The sequence below is a fragment of the Leuresthes tenuis genome, unplaced genomic scaffold (assembly GCF_036924035.1).
Source record: "Leuresthes tenuis unplaced genomic scaffold, fLeuTen1.0.hap1 SCAF_23, whole genome shotgun sequence".
NCBI lineage: Eukaryota > Metazoa > Chordata > Actinopteri > Atheriniformes > Atherinopsidae > Leuresthes > Leuresthes tenuis.
The window spans coordinates 25,300,629-25,317,154 of record NW_027325377.1 but is presented as its reverse complement, the minus strand read 5'-3'; the positions used below and the strand labels follow the sequence as shown (position 1 = coordinate 25,317,154).

General features: G+C 43.0%; 1 protein-coding gene across 1 annotated transcript in view; it reads left to right on the top strand.

Moving 5' to 3' along the window:
• Positions 1 to 1,461: 1,461 nt before the first annotated feature.
• LOC140282607 (copine-8) overlaps positions 1,462 to 16,526 on the top strand; it is a 106,301-nt gene continuing 91,236 nt past the window's right edge. Inside the window, exon 1 of the mRNA XM_072377096.1 lies at positions 1,462 to 1,716. Within this exon, the coding sequence (XP_072233197.1) occupies positions 1,619 to 1,716 (98 nt within the window). The 5' untranslated portion in view covers positions 1,462 to 1,618. The remainder of the gene's footprint in view (positions 1,717 to 16,526) is intronic.

Here is a 16,526-nt window from a genome sequence, read left to right as displayed (position 1 = left end):
CACAGGTTCTGCTGCCACAGGTTCTGGCTGCCACAGGTTCTGGCTGCCACAGGTTCTGCTGCCGCAGGTTCTGCTGCCGCAGGTTCTGGCTGCCGCAGGTTCTGGCTGCCACAGGTTCTGCTGCCACAGGTTCTGCTGCCACAGGTTCTGGCTGCCGCAGGTTCTGCTGCCACAGGTTCTGGCTGCCACAGGTTCTGGCTGCCGCAGGTTCTGCTGCCACAGGTTCTGGCTGCCACAGGTTCTGGCTGCCACAGGTTCTGCTGCCACAGGTTCTTGCTGCCACAGGTTCTGCTGCCACAGGTTCTGCTGCCACAGGTTCCTGCTGCCACAGGTTCTGCTGCCACAGGTTCTGCTGCCACAGGTTCTGGCTGCCACAGGTTCTGGCTGCCACAGGTTCTGCTGCCACAGGTTCTGGCTGCCACAGGTTCTGGCTGCCGCAGGTTCTGCTGCCACAGGTTCTTGCTGCCACAGGTTCTGCTGCCACAGGTTCCTGCTGCCACAGGTTCTGGCTGCCACAGGTTCTGCTGCCACAGGTTCTGCTGCCACAGGTTCTGCTGCCACAGGTTCTGGCTGCCACAGGTTCTGGCTGCCACAGGTTCTGCTGCCACAGGTTCTGCTGCCACAGGTTCTGCTGCCACAGGTTCTGCTCACTTATCTTCACTGATGATGGAGCTGCTCCATCAACTCTGAGCTGGATAGAAACATCTGATCTGCTCCAGTTCCAGTAAATGCCTCCAAAGCTTCATCCTGCAACAAGATAATGATCCAAACATCCTGCTGAGCAGCACCAGAGTTTCTCAGAGCTGAAACATGGCCGAGCCCGTCAGCTGGTTCTGATCCAGCTGAGCTTCTATCTGCTGAAGGAGAGACTTAAAGGGACAAACTGAGGGCTGAACATGGCTGCTTTAATGCAGCCTCCATCACTCTGTCCATCATCATGTATTCACCTTATAAATCCACTCTGACTGTCTAACACCGTCTTTCCTGATATAAACTGATGATATAAATTTGTATGCCTGAGCGGAAATAACCTTGATAACATCATTAGAGGCTCAGTGGTACAATTTTTGCCCTGGGCTTGATAAAAGGTTAATCCGGCCGTGGAAGATGTGGCGAGGGATGCTTCGTGCCAAAAACCCACATTGAAATGAACCAAATTAAACTGAATGAGTGTATTGAGGGCAGGGGGAAATGTGAATTAGACACGCGCTCAAAGGAAAGTCTTTTCATCGCAAATTTATTCGATTTGATTTATTGGTGATTGTGTCCTTGTCATTACTTCCACGCCAAAAAAACGTGGGAGTGCGGGATTTAAAGGAGCTTGGCAGAAGTCAGCTGAACTGATGTGGAGGCAGACAGAAAAAGGGGAAGTGTAATAGAGAGGGATGGAAGAAAGAGGGGAGATGGAGACGGAGAGAGGAGGGAGCGATGGAGAGCAGTGACATCACATCTCCCAGCCCCTCTCTGCTTCTCCGCGGAACCTTTGCTCCACTTCTCGCCGAGGAGGCGCACAGTTTCTACCCTCCTTCATCGCTCGTAAAAGGGGGCTGGACTCCAAGGGAGGAGAAGAGGACATTCCTGAGACAATTAGAAAAAAAAAGAGAACATTACTGACACCATGAACAACAGTTTCCTGAACATGGCGTCGATAGGCGACTTCGACCCTCTCAACCCGTCAATTCCAGCCACCAAAGTTGAAATCACGGTGTCCTGCAGGTAGGGGAATGCGTGTGTAACCCGCTTTTAGTCCAACAGGGTTCCGGGAAAGGCACCAAGCTGCGGACTCCCTGCACTCCAACTCCGAGCAAGTTTCTGCTTCATGTCAGTGGAGCGATTTTTGACAACGACGCGTAAATGTCACGTTTACGCTTCGCCCGTCACGTTTGGACCGAGGCGCGAGACTCCAGTTTGACACTTTTACCCGACTTCAAACATGTAACGCTAACTTAGACAGTGGCGACCAAAAAACGAAGGATTGTAACAGCTAAACTTCCTGTTCAGTGCCAAAAACGCAGCGTTTGAAGTCTCCTCAAAGCTTCGCGGACACGTTTCCACGGACAACACGCCGGGCATTTACGCATTTTCTTCTCCTGCTTGTGCTTGTTTTTGGACGCACGCGGACGTTATTTTGCTAAAAATGCCACGTTTTGGGCTGGGAAATAAGTGTCAGGCTCGTAAAAGCGTGTGTGGGGGGTTTCCTGCACGCACGCAGCCGGCTGGTAAACAGTGCGGTGGGCCACAGGCTGCCAGCTCTCACAAGTTAGTGTCCCGAGGCGCGCCCCCGCCTCGTGAGAGGCTCAGTTCATGGAAATTCATGACTTTGGCGTGTGTGCTCGGGCTCAACACACCTGTGAGTGCTTAAAACCGCTGAAACGGTGAAATGTCACACCTGGAAAGTGGGTCTGCAGAGATGCTGCATGTAAATCCAGCTTTAAATCCACTGATTCAAATCAGAAAAGGTGTTGGGAAAAGCTCAACTTTAAACCTTATTTCAGGCCTTTTAACTGAAAGTAGTTGTTTCTGCTGTTGAGGATTGTCTTGGTTTGGACTATTTAAGTTTCTGCTTCCTTTAGGCGTGATAAAGTAAATGTTTCTGTCTGACTGGGAGGAAATTTGAAAGGTTCTTCTTCTTCTTCTTTGATTCAATGAGATTCGGTTGCATCGATGTTAAAAAATGATCACCACAAGGGGGCAGAGTTTTTACCAGGTGAGATGGAAAGATTAGTTTACAAAATGTGTCATTTAGGCGTGTTTTTGAATGGAAAAAGAATAAAAGAACAAGAAAAACAAAAAGCTAACGCTACTTCTTTCTGCTGATGGATTACACAGGCGTCACAGGGCTGTTTGCCGGCAGTTTGTTCATTTGCTTCCTCTTCTTCTTCTTCTTGGTCCCGTTTCCTGGTACAAATGGAAACTGTCATCATCTGAAATAGGGATCAGTGTTTCAGCTTGTCATGGGACGCTTGTTTAATAACAAAACAACCACAGAGACCGGAAATCAGGAAGGCTATCAGCGTTAGCGGTTAGCTAAACAATAGTCTGCATGAATTCAGTCGCGCAGCGTTTTTGTTGAATTCATATAAACAACTGCAGACCAAATGACTCAGAGAACAAAAACTGTCTCTGTCTGTTGAATTAAGAGTCTGTAGCTTCCCTCATCAGGAACCTTTTTCCCTGCTGCCTGATATTCAACCAATAGGGGGAAGCCCCGCCCCCTCATTTGCATAACGAAGGACAAACTGAACAAGAATGTAAGAACAGAGGCAGGAAAATGTTAAAGAAAACAGAAATAAATGGGGAAATGCTCAGGAGAAATAATAGGGACACAAATACATCTACAAATTAAAAAAAATATGTTGAAAAAATATGTGATGAAATCAAAATTAAATAATTTAAAGGGAATAAACAGATATAATGTCAACGAAACTAATACAAAAATAAATACAGGAATAACCAATGAACAAAGGAAGAAACTAAATATATTCCAATTAAAATAACGACTAAAATTTTATAAAAAAAATAACGTTAACACAAGCGTAAACTAATACATCTTAAAATAAAGCAGAAAAATGTGTTTATTTCACAAATTAAACTGTTTTTATATAAATTTGGTAGTATTTATTATCATATAAACGTATTTATTTATCCATTGACATATTTTCTTGTTAATTTCGTATTTGGTACAGAGTCATAGTAAAATACGTTCGAAATATCTCGAAGAAGTTGAATGTTTTAGCTGCACAATACGTTGTTGGTGGGTTTGTTTCTTCCAATTCTTCTGATGGCTGATAGTTCACGGCAGTTTTATTGATTTATCATGTTTTTTTATTTTTTAATTCCACATGAAGCACCTTTAAACCAAACATTTCTTCTCAATATTCATAAAATCGGGCCGTTTCTTTGTTACAAAAAGTCTGAAATTGACTTAAATGCAACAAATCACTTGGGAAGGAAGGAGTTCCTTTTTATAGTGGAAACATTGATGACTTTTGTGGTCAATAAACAGTCTTTAGTGCCGTTTCCTTCAGGTCTCGTGTCATTTTGCTGCTCCTCGATATCTTTTGACAGGCCTTTAAATCGTACTGTTTGACAGAAGAATAGTCTTTAGTTTAATGGCTGCTGATCATCAATCACAGTTGAAACCATACGAATAGCAGAAGGAAGAATAGCTTTTTAAGCCTAGGCAGCTCTATGTGCTACGAGCATTTGATGGGACCCTCTTTCTTCTTTGATTTGAAGTGGTTTAGTCCGGCTTCTTACTTCTTACCCACCTTTGGTCTGATGCGTCATATTTTATTGTCTTTCTTTTAGTTTCTGCAGTGTTTAATGTGGAGTTATCCCTGGTTGTCCTTTCACAACCCGGCTCATGGTTAGTCGTGAAGAAGTGATCATCTCTAATTAGGGCGGTTATGGCTGTGACAACCATTTAATTGTACAGATAACTGCGCTGAACAGCTTCATTGTTCTTTCTCTGCTCATTTCTTGCCTCTGTTAGTAGCCTAATAACAGCTTAATAACAATGGAGAGAAGGCTCTTTATTTTTATATTTTTTGCGTGGCACGATGTCATTAAAAGGGCGAAACAGTGTCGAAATAATTATGGTTCTGTGGCATTGCCTCTCTGTTCATCCAGCTATTTTTAGACAGGTGATTGAGAGCATTTTAAATGAGTATGCAAATGATTTCAGTTCAAATAATTGCAATCAGATGATTGTGGGAAAAAAGGCTCTGATTGCCTCCTCGGAGTTGAAGTTTATCTCCTCGGAGAGGCCAGAAACGGTCTCATACTGTAGCTACTGTATCTCCAGAAGGTTTTGTGCAGCATCTCCTTAGAAACAGAGACATCATGTCATCTTCCAGCAGCATATGTGGACATGTTTGGCAGAGTTAGTTAATGTCTGAGTCACCTGCTCCTCGGCCTCCGGGGGGGGAGTGTTTCGGTGGCTCGTCCTCCTACCTGCAGCCTGAGGGAGCGCGGGAACGCCATGGTTACGGCGGCCAGGTGCGAGCTTATAGGTCTTTTCTTTTCATCTTGTGTGTTTGTATATGTTTTCATAGTTTCTGTGAGTGGACGCAGTGGGCTGTGCAAAATATCACCATGGTTACTTTAAAGTTTCCCTCTGCGAGTGTGGGGGGGGTGTTAGTGAGAAACAGCTTAAAAACATGAATGATTGGTCTTTATATCAGAGGCAAAGTGGCAGGAAGGACTCTGTAAGGATCATACAGCTCTGTGTAAAAGCTTTGAGCTTCCATCTGTTTTTTATAATTCACAGAGGTGTGGAAACTTCTGTCTTCCAACACATCACTCCTGTTCTTAACTCCCTTCACTGGCTTCCTGTCCTTTATAGAACTGATTTTAAACTTTTAATGTCTGTTTTTAAAGCTCTTAAAGGCCTCACCCCATCATATTTATCTGAGCTTTTAACTGTAACCCTGGCAGAGCTCTGAGGTCAACAAATCAACTTCTGCTGGAAGTGTTCAGGTCAAAATAAAAGCCCTGGGGTGACCGAGCCTTTTCTGCTGCTGCCCCCAGGCTCTGGAATAAGCCCCCCCCCCCAGATGTGCCTTATTTCTGACCTGGGCCTCTTTAAATCTAAGCTAAAAACTTATTTCAGATGGCTTTTAATACCCAGTAGTATGGTGACACTTTTATATTATCTTATTCAATTTTGCTGTATTTTATTGCGTTTCCTGTTATTTTATTGTTTTCTACTTATTCTTTATGTCAGATTTTGTTGTCTATAACCTTTCAAACAGCACAAACTATAGCTTCTCTGAAACCAAAGACCCCCCCCATAAGAAATCTCAGTGCTCAGTCCTCGACTGTTTTGGTCGAGGAGACCAAACAGATGCTTGAAGTAGTTCTTATGTAATTGTTTTGTGAGCATCGACACCACCCGTTTTATTGTTTTGTACTTATTCTTTTCTTTATTTATTATTTGCTGTAAAGCACTTTGGTACCGAAATGGATTGTTGTAGAGGGCTGTAGAAATAAATTACATTTACATTTAATTCTCACTTACCTTGACCTTGATGAGATTCTCTGAAGGTCGCAAAGGGGCGTAAAATTCCCGGTAGATTTATGGAAAATTCTCTGAAACTTTACATGGGAATTAATCAGAATTAACAGGACATTTTGGATCATTTAAAGGAACTGTTTCTTATACAAATATAGATATAAACATTTTGTTTTGTCATAAAAAGCGGACATGCGTGCGAAATAATTGGGTCGAACTTTGTTTTATTCTTTCATTGAAAATTAATGAAAAAAGCAGCCAATGTTCAAAGAAAAACTTTGGAAGACCTTCAGAAAGCCTGAAGGACTAATGCTCAAGATCACTTTAAGAGATTACAGCAAAGTCTGGCTGCTTGGAGGCAAAATATTAAAAAAAAGATTGTTGGCATGAGACTTAAGTTCTGTACTGTAGGATAGGGAGAACAAAGGGTCACGAAACTGAAAAATGAGAGTACTTAATGGAAATCAGTGCAAAAATCTGCAAAAAGGGTTATTTTTATATTCAAATGTTGTCTCCGGGGGTTTGTTTGGGCCGGGACTCTCCAGGGTTGTCATCATGGGACGTTTAACTTCACACATCCCCAACAATATATATGTTGTTACGCTTTTCTTGGGCTTAAAGGCATCAGCCACAATTTTCTGTGACTGCTTGTCACGGAAAACTTGGCTCATTATCTCTGTCTTTACAGAGTTGTGAATTAAGAGATAAGACATTATAAGTCAATTCTCACGCAGTCAGATGAGACATTCAGATGTGGCATATGGATGGGAAGGAAGGCAGTGAAAATAGTGTTTTAAAAGGAATGCAAATTGCTGATATCTATCTTAGACAATGACTGACATGCCAAGCTAAAAGCTAATAGGAAGTAAGCTAATTTACATGGACTGTGTCTGTGTGACGTCGTCCATGTTGAAACATGGTGTCGCAACATGGTTGAGAAAATAATGTTAAAGTACATAACCGACAGATGTAGAAAGGGTGTGGTTGTAAAAACTATTTTGTGTTCTTCCGAACCGTTTGAATTCTTCTCGAGGGTGAAAAATGTGCTCCTCATTTAGCCCCAATTCTGAGTAGAGCTCCGCAGTCGGGATTCATAGCTGATTTCGCAAACTGAGAGCGCTCTGACTGCCGTCTACTGCAGGGAAGACGCCGACTACTTAAAAGCAGGCCACACAACTCTACTTAAGAAAAACTTCATTAGCTGTTAAATGAAGCTAGCTGGTTAGCTCAAGCTAGTCAGCTCAAGCTACTGCAGGGAAGACGGCGACCACTTAAAAGCACGCTACACAACCCTACTTAAGAAAAGCTTCATTAGCTGTTAAACGAAGCTACCTGGTTAGCTCAAGCTAGCCAGCTCAAGCTACTGCAGGGAAGGCGCCGACTACTTAAAAGCACGCCACACAACCCTACTTAAGAAAAGCTTCATTAGCTGTTAAACGAAGCTACCTGGTTAGCTCAAGCTAGCCAGCTCAAGCTACTGCAGGGAAGGCGCCGACTACTTAAAAGCACGCCACACAACCCTACTTAAGAAAAGCTTCATTAGCTGTTAAACGAAGCTAGCTGGTTAGCTCAAGCTAGCCAGATCAAGCTACTGTAGGGAAGACGCCGACCACTTAAAAGCACGCTACACAACCCTACTTAAGAAAAGCTTCATTAGCTGTTAAACGAAGCTACCTGGTTAGCTCAAGCTAGCCAGCTCAAGCTACTGCAGGGAAGGCGCCGACTACTTAAAAGCACGCTACACAACCCTACTTAAGAAAAACTTCATTAGCTGTTAAATAAAGCTAGCTGGTTAGCTCAAGCTAGCCAGCTAGCTTAAAATCCGCACCATGGCTAGCTTATGTCGACAGGTTTGTCTTGCCTCATAAAGGATCTTACAAACCTAATTTCATATTTGTTTATTAGGCTTTTTTGCACTCTAATGTTCACATAGATATATATGTTCACTTTCCAAGATAGCAAGGAACTGGTGACTGAAATTTAATGGGACTTCGACAAGTTCTGGAAAGATTCGGATATTTTATAAGGTGTTTGATTAATTCTTGTTTGTATGTATTATTATTCTGTTCTTTGGTACAGATACGCAGGAGAGGGCACCTCCAGAAGGATTTTATTGATGAGCTTTGCACACTGCTAGCTGGATCTAGAAAGAGTCTGATGGGTGTTCATTTATTTGTTTAATTTATAGTTAATTTATAGTCAAATTATGTCAGATTTTGTTGTCTATAACCTTTACAAGCAGCACAAACTATAGCTTCTCTGAAACCCCCCCATAAGAAATCCCAATTTGACTTCCAGTTGTAACCTAACAATTATTCCAATTATTATTTTTACCTTTGATATTGAAACGGAAACAACTCTCATAGACCCATAAAGGACTTCTTAAACGGCACTGAGGGGAAAAACTGAGAAGTCGAGGAGACCAACCAGATGCTTAAAGTAGTTCTTATGTAATTGTTTTGTGAGCATCGACACCACCCGTTGCAAAACTCATCCTTTTAGCTTTCTTCTCCAGCTAATTCAGTTAATGCTCTCATTCTACGGGGATCTGAAGTAAGAGCTTGGCTTGAGAGCTTGAGATCTCGCTGATCGATTTGCGAGCCGGAGGTATCCGCTGGGATCGATACGCAACCAACTCTGCCCACTGCGTCGCACAAAAGCACACATGCATGACACACATACTGTATACCGAAGGGTACAGGGAGAAAAATGACTCCCTGATGCACTTTAGCATTTGCCACCTACATGTTGTGGCCGGGAGACAGTGAAGCCACCGGTGAATGGCCTCAAGACCCAGTATTCCATCACGAATATTGATCTGAGCACAGCTCGCTACCTGTTTTTTTCAAACACCGCTGCGTCTAATGTTTCAAATAAGTGACAAGCTCATATGTTCTTTGAAGAATGTTTGTTTCGAGGGCATGTTTCATCTTCTTTATGTCGAGCACAGATGCCAGATTGTTATTGCTTCGAGAGCAGTGTTTCTTTAGCTAGCACTGTGTGCATTTTCCTATTATGTCTGTGTGGGTTTCACACAGCTTTAGTTAACACCTGTAAAGGTGCTCTGTTTACCGACTATGTTCCCATTGTCAGGACATAACCTTACAATGAAAAGACAGTGAACTTCCACATGACTTGTTGTGCAGTAAATCAATGTCTGTCTCATGGAGTTATGAGATGGACTTCAGTGAACACGTGGATGCTTGAGCTGCAGCTGCGACTGTCTTCTACACAGCATGGAACCATTATCATCACCTTTCTCTGAGCCCCGCATTACGCTTGGTTTGATGAAGTTTAGATTTTTTACAGGATGAGAACTTGTCAGAGAAGGTGATTGTTTTGGTAAAAACACAAAACAGGCCAGTAGTTGTCAGGTTTTCTTGTTCTACGTGCTTTTCTGTGGTCTGTTATTATGTCATTACAGAAGAAAAGGATGTTAGAAAAATGATTTGGTCCTTAAGTAGGTTTGAAAATGAGCTGAACAACACATTACATATTACACTTAGTAAGATGGAGCCAAGTGTTGTGAATTAATGCACTTTTATTTGCTCATTAGATGGTTTGAGTTATTGGTGAAAAAGCCCAGAGCTACATCTCAGACTCTCCAGGCCTCAGTTAGCATGCTAAAGGTTAAAGGTCATACATCTCAGACTCTCCAGGCCTCAGTTAGCATGTTAAAGGTTAAAGGTCACCCCAAGGTGAAAAAGCCCAGAGCTACATCTCAGACTCTACAGGCCTCAGTTAGCATGCTAAAGGTCAAAGGTCATGACAGCACAGTTAGAAAAAGGCTGAAAAAGGATGGCTTGTTTGGAAGGGCTGCAGGAGAAAGCCTCTTCTCTCTAAAAAGAACATGGCAGCACAGCTTAGGTTTGCAAAGCTGCATCTGAACAAAGCTCAAGACTTCTGGAACAATGTCCTTTGGACAGACCAGAGCAAAGTGGAGATGTTTGGTCCTAATGCACAGCAGCACGTTTGGAGGAAACCAAACACAGCAGATCAGCACAAACACCTCATACCAGCTGTCAAGCACGGTGGTGGAGGGCTGATGATCTGGGCTGGTTCTGCAGCCACAGGACCTGGGCACCTTGCAGTCATTGAGTCCACCATGAACTCCTCTGGATACCAAAGTATTCTAGAGTCAGATGTGAGGCCATCTGTCCCACAGCTAAAGCTGGGCTGAAACTGGCTCATCAACAGGACAAAGATCCCAAACACAGCAGCAGATCTACAGCAGAATGTGTGAAAAAGGAAAGAATCAAGGTGTTGCAATGGTCCAGTCAGAGTCCAGACCTCAGCCTGACTGAGATGCTGTCCCAGTCAGTCCTTTACATGAAACAGATACATGGGCTCCATCGGTTAATACATCAGGTTAAAGCAGTTTGTCTTTAAACCAATGACATCTATCCCTGAAGGATAGAAAAGTAAAGAATTATCATCTTCATTCTGATGCAGAAGTCATGAGCTGTTGTCACAACATGACTTCAGAGGCAACACCTCCAGCTTTCAGGTAATTATCAACACTTTGTTCAGTAATGATTGTGTCGAATGAAAAACTCTCAGCCAGCAGGTCTTTGTTTATACAAAGTCTTCCTGCTTACACTTAAGTTCAGTGAAGGCCGTTGTGAAATACGAAAAGAGGCCATGCAAGGTCATGTTTGTGCAGGCCTGAAGGCTGCTGCGATTAACTGTTGTGATCCCAGTGGATTCACTCAAAAAATGTGTCATCGTATCAGCTTCAAAGCGCAACACTTCCTGCGGCTTTGTGTGTTTCTGTGGAAGAGCGGGGAAGTTGTGTTCAAATCGTGTTTTCTAAGTTTGAATTCAAACCTTTATTTACAATCAAGAAGTGACAGAATTGAATTCCAATTGGTTTGAATTGGACTTTATTACTTAAGTGCCTTGAGATGATTGTTGTAATCTGGCGCTATATAAATAAAATTGATTTGATTTTGACAGGTGAGGGTGGGAATGAAAGGTTTAGTCTTTGGATGGGTCAGGAGAATCATTTTAAAGATCTCAAATTCAGAAAATTACAGGTTTTTAGAGCATTTTTAGGAAGATTCTTGGTATATTAGGCACTAAAAGTGTTAGTTCCAGACATTGTGTGCTCTGATTTTGAATCTAATCCACATTATGAGTCGATTGTTTAAGTTTTAAACAACGAGTCGAGGTGTTTTTGTCAGATTTTCCACATACAGAGCATGTGACCAGTTGGCACTGTGGGATTATGGTGATCCTACGCTCATTATGGTGCAGACTTGACTAATTCCTTTCTCGCGCTGCTGTTCATGCTGTTTTCCCAGTCTGTGGTGCTGAAATCATCCTAAAATCACACACCTGGCCCACCCGGTCACATCAGTTCAACATTTACATATGTTCTGCTGCTGCCAGATGCATTTGTCTCTCCAAATCCACTCTGGTAAAAAGATAAATGCACATTGAAAACCCAGCTCGCTTTATTGCTGATCCGAGGTGAACGTTTTACCCCCGTGTTGTGCAGTGACTGCAGCTGAATACGTATGAGGAAGGACAGATTTCCAGCTCCAGAGTCCAAATGTAAGGTGAAACGGCAGGAAAAGCCTGAAATAAAGAGACACTGCTTTGGCTCCTGCTTCCCTTGCAGCCTCCTCTCCCTGCTTATCTGTCACCACTCTGGCATGACTTAATTTCTACCCAGAGGAAGGTTTGTCTTGCTGTCAGTCAGGCCGTCTGTCATTTGGTCATGTTGCCCACACGACTCGCTGCATTGTCAGTCTGAGGAAGTCTGAAGAGCGTTTCTGTTTGTCCTGCATTTCTGAAGCAGGAGGTGTTTGTGTGCATTTGCATAATTCATAGAACCTGCTGCACATTTTAAACTTCCAGTGTCACAGTTGCCTGAGCAGTTGTGAACTTCCCAGAGGTATTTCTGTAAAGGAGGCATATTCTGCCCTTGTTTCACAAGCTGACACAGTTTCTTGAGGTCTGGATGAAATATCTGTGACATGCTTTGGTCAAAATAACAGAGAGACGCAGCAGTGAGTCCCTTTGCTTTCATTAACTCACACCTTGGTGTCGGTGGATCATTTCGGGGTGACCCACTGGACCCCTCCCTCCTTTCTTTTGAGATCTCGAGTACTTACCGGACTTTTTCCAGACTATAAGTCGCACCAGTCAAAAAAATGCGTGTATAAGTCGCACTTATTCAGAAATGTAGTTCACAAAATCCAAAGCCAACAGACCTCGTTGTGTTGATAATATGATCCAGTGGCACATTGTGTTCAGTTAGCTGCTTTTCAGTGAACTCACAGAAGCTGTTGACTGTCTGCTGACAGTTTCTGACACACAGAGCTCTGATAGAGATAGAGAATACAAGCTAACACCAAGAAGGCCCCTGCAAAGTAATTTATAGTCATCTTCTTGGTATATACCAGGGCGTGGAGGCGTAACTCCACCGTTGACGAGCCTCTCCCGGCGGGACGTTGTTCAAGCGCCCACCTGAGGACTCGTTCCTCCACCTCTGGCCATCTTGCTTTCAGCCCACGATTAGCTTATTTTGTTAGCATATAGTTGTCACAAGCCCACAGTGTCCTCTCTCGGCTGTAGATACCAATGTTTACTCCTAGTAAATCTCAATCAGTATGAATTAACATTTAAAAACATGTTCAATTATATATATTTTGATATATAAGTCGCACCTGACTATAAGTCGCAGGACCAGCCAAACTATTAAAAAAGTGCAACTTATACTCCGGAAAATACAGAAATAACCCTTGGAACAAGTTTTATGGTTGAGAGCTTAGATCAGACTCTTTTCTTCTTCACGTCAACTCGTCTGGGATTTGTTTTTAGCTTCTTACATTAAGAGCTGTTTCTTAAATGGCTGACATTTCTTTTCTGGATTCAGTTTTAGTGAAATAACGTCTCGGGCTGCCAAACTGGTTATTTGTCTTATTGGTCCGTTGGTTTGCTTTGTTCCTGTAGCTTGCAGTTGAAAGTTTAAAGCCCCAACCAATCAGATCGCTTCGCTAACTGGGCATCTGATCTCATAAGGCCGCCCCCCTCATTTGCATAATGAAACAAACCTGCATACGGGAAAATGGCAAAAGAAAACATGGAAATAGATCTGTAGATAAAATCAAACAGATTGATACAATTTAAAGGAAAAATAACAGAAATAAATACACAAAAAACAAATAAAGGAAAATTTAGTGACAAAGTAAAAAAAATTGCAACGTTAACACAAACTTACATAAACGCAGTTTGAAATTACAGCAGAAAAAAGTATTTATTTCACATTCTGTTCGTTGATTTTACTTAAATTGTTTTGTTATTTGATTTAAGCAGCATTTATAATCACATAAAGTTGATTATTTAGCTATTTATATGTTTTTGCATTTATTTTGGACAGTTTTGGTCTTCCATACATCACTGCTTAAAGGTGCTGGACGAACGGTGCATTCAAAGACAAACGGGAACGTTGGAAAATTTAGCTTTTCACTGGTGGAAATTGAAAAATTGCAAGTCAAATTTCTTTGTTGAGCTATTAAACAAGAAAAAAAGTGCTGGTAAAGCATTATTAGCTCATTTTTTCCTTGAGTGAAGTTAATTATATGGTGGCAAAGAGAGACGGAGATGTTGATGGAGCCTGGAAATAACTTTTCCTGCAAATCTGAACAGTTTACTGAAAAACACATTTTCAGACAGATGGGTCCTGTGTTGATTTATAAAAACACACCTTTCTGTTAGTTTCCTGATACTTTATTGGTATAATTATGACTATTTATGTTCCGATTAAAATATTTAAATGCTTTATTTAAATATTGACCAATAACTCTCCCAAATGAACTGTTTAATATGTTTTTAAGGTAGAAAGTGAAGAAGTCTGGAGCCCAGAGACGCTTATTTCCACAAACTGCTGTACGTTTTGGACCTCTTATTGATTTTGAAACAGGGTGCATGTGTGCATTGATCATGTAAGTCAGAAGAAATGTCACAAAAGGAGGTTTTCACTTGAAAACAGTGAATTGGTTTAATCTCACCACAGGAAGCAGATAGAGGGCCACAGCCAATGAAAGGATAGAAAGTAGGGAGGGTGAATGTAGGTTGATCATACAAAGAGTCGGGCAGGTTCTGTAGAAGCTGGGATGTTGAGGCATGGCCATTGACTAATTCTTATGAAATTAAATGGACTGAAATGTACAGTTCAGAAAAGTCCTGATCAGCCTCATTTCCTTCTGTTTTCCTTCCAAGGAGCCAGACTTCTTTAAAAGTGGTTTTCAGCAACAGTTCTCCAGGCTTTCTGAAGGTCTTCCACGCATTTTCAGTCCTTGTATCGGACCATTTCCGGAGTAATGTGCTTTTTTGTTTGTTGAGCCTTTTGACTCTTTTCTGTAAATCATTCAAGCTTTGGAAAAGGCTCCTTACTGAAAGGATTAACTTGGCAAATAACCAGTTTTAAACTGTTCCTAGCAGCCTGTCACAAAGACACATCATTTGTTCCCATTTCTTTAGCTGCATCTATGAAAAACAGCAAAGAAAACACAGTTTGACAGACAGAAAATAGGATTTCTGCAGCAACAAGGTGATTCCCAAAGAGCTATTAGCTGAAAACTTGGCATATCTCAGCATGGTGTGCAGTGTGTCCTTAAAACATTTGAGGAAACTGGACAAGTGGAGGACAAAAGAAGAAGTGTCAGGCCTAAAAAACTATCTCCAGCAGATGAACAGGATCTGAAAGTGATGTCCTTAAGAAAGAGGAAAAAATCCAGCTGTGACCTGACAGGACCTGAGAGATGCATCTGGACCTTCAGCTGATCCATCTACTGTTGGCCCAAGCCTCATCAGAAATGGTCTCCATGGAAGGGTGGCTGTCAAGAAGCCGTTCTTAAGGAAGGGAAACAGGGAGAAAAGGCTGAGCTGTGCCAAATGACACAAGAAGTGGACTGAAAATCAGTGGCAACAGGTCTTATGGAGGGATGAATCCTCCCCAGAGCCCGGACCTCAACATTATTGAAGCAGTGTGGGATCATCTGACAGAGAACGGAACAAAAGGCAGCCAGCTTCAAGTAAAAGTAAAGCTAACTTTGTTCTGCTTCCTGAGGATGGGACTGATTACATGGCTCTGGATTGAATGTGTTGCCCCCCCGTGGACATCATTGATTTGATTGATTCTGGTAATAAAGTTGCTTTTTTTGCACAGTGAAACTGATTATTTAAATGTGGTAAAGCTGCATTTAGTGACCCAGTGAGACAGCACCTGCTGTTTTTCACAGAATCAAATCTACCTGCTGCTATTCGTGCTGTTTGAAGCTAAAATGTTTGAGGTGTATGAAGATTTATACAGTTCCTCTCAGTTCAGGCCTTTAAGTCTCTTAAAGAGCAGATAGAAGCTCAGCTGGATCTGAACCAGCTGACGGGCTCGGCCATGTTTCAGCTCTGAGAAACTCTGGTGCTGCTCAGCAGGATGTTTGGATCATTATCTTGTTGCAGGATGAAGCTTTGGAGGCATTTACTGGAACTGGAGCAGATCAGATGTTTCTGTCCAGCTCAGAGTTGATGGGGCAGCTCCATCATCAGTGAAGATAAGTGAACAGAACCTGTGGCAGCAGAACCTGTGGCAGCTGAACCTGTGGCAGCAGAACCTGTGGCAGCAGAACCTGTGGCAGCAGAACCTGTGGCAGCAGGAACCTGTAGCAGAACCTGTGGCAGCAGAACCTGTGGCAGCAGGAACCTGTGGCAGCAGAACCTGTGGCAGCAGAACCTGTGGCAGCAGAACCTGTGGCAGCCAGAACCTGTGGCAGCAGAACCTGTGGCAGCAGAACCTGTGGCAGCAGGAACCTGTGGCAGCAGAACCTGTGGCAGCAAGAACCTGTGGCAGCAGAACCTGTGGCAGCAGAACCTGTGGCAGCAGAACCTGTGGCAGCAAGAACCTGTGGCAGCAGAACCTGTGGCAGCAGAACCTGTGGCAGCCAGAACCTGTGGCAGCAGAACCTGTGGCAGCAAGACATGCCCACGCCATCACCCCCCCCCACCGTGTTCAGCAGAGCAGCTGCTATGCTGTGGATCTTGGTTCCTGTTGGTCTCCACACTTTCTTCCTGCCATCACTCTGATGCAGGTTCTTCTGGGTCCGGTCTGTCCAGAACACCTTTTTCCAGAACTCTGCAGCTCCTTTAAGGACTTTTTGGCAAACTGTGACGTGTCCATCCTGTTTCTGTGGCTAACTAGCGGTTAGCATGTAGCAGTGGCTAACTAGCGGTTAGCATGTAGCAGTGTAGCCTCTGTGCTTCTGTTCATGAAGTCTTCTGTGGACAGTCGTCTCTGACAGAGACACACCTGCCTCCTGAAGATGGTTCTGATCCGTTGGACGGGCCTTTGAGGATGTTTCTTTCCCACAGTGAGGATTCTTCTGTCCTCCTCGGCCTACCAGAGCATTCTTTCTTCTTCATGATCTTCCAGACAGCTGATGCTGGTGATCCTGAGGTTTGACTCACGTCTCTGACGGTTTATTCTGTGTCACAGTTCAGTCATAAA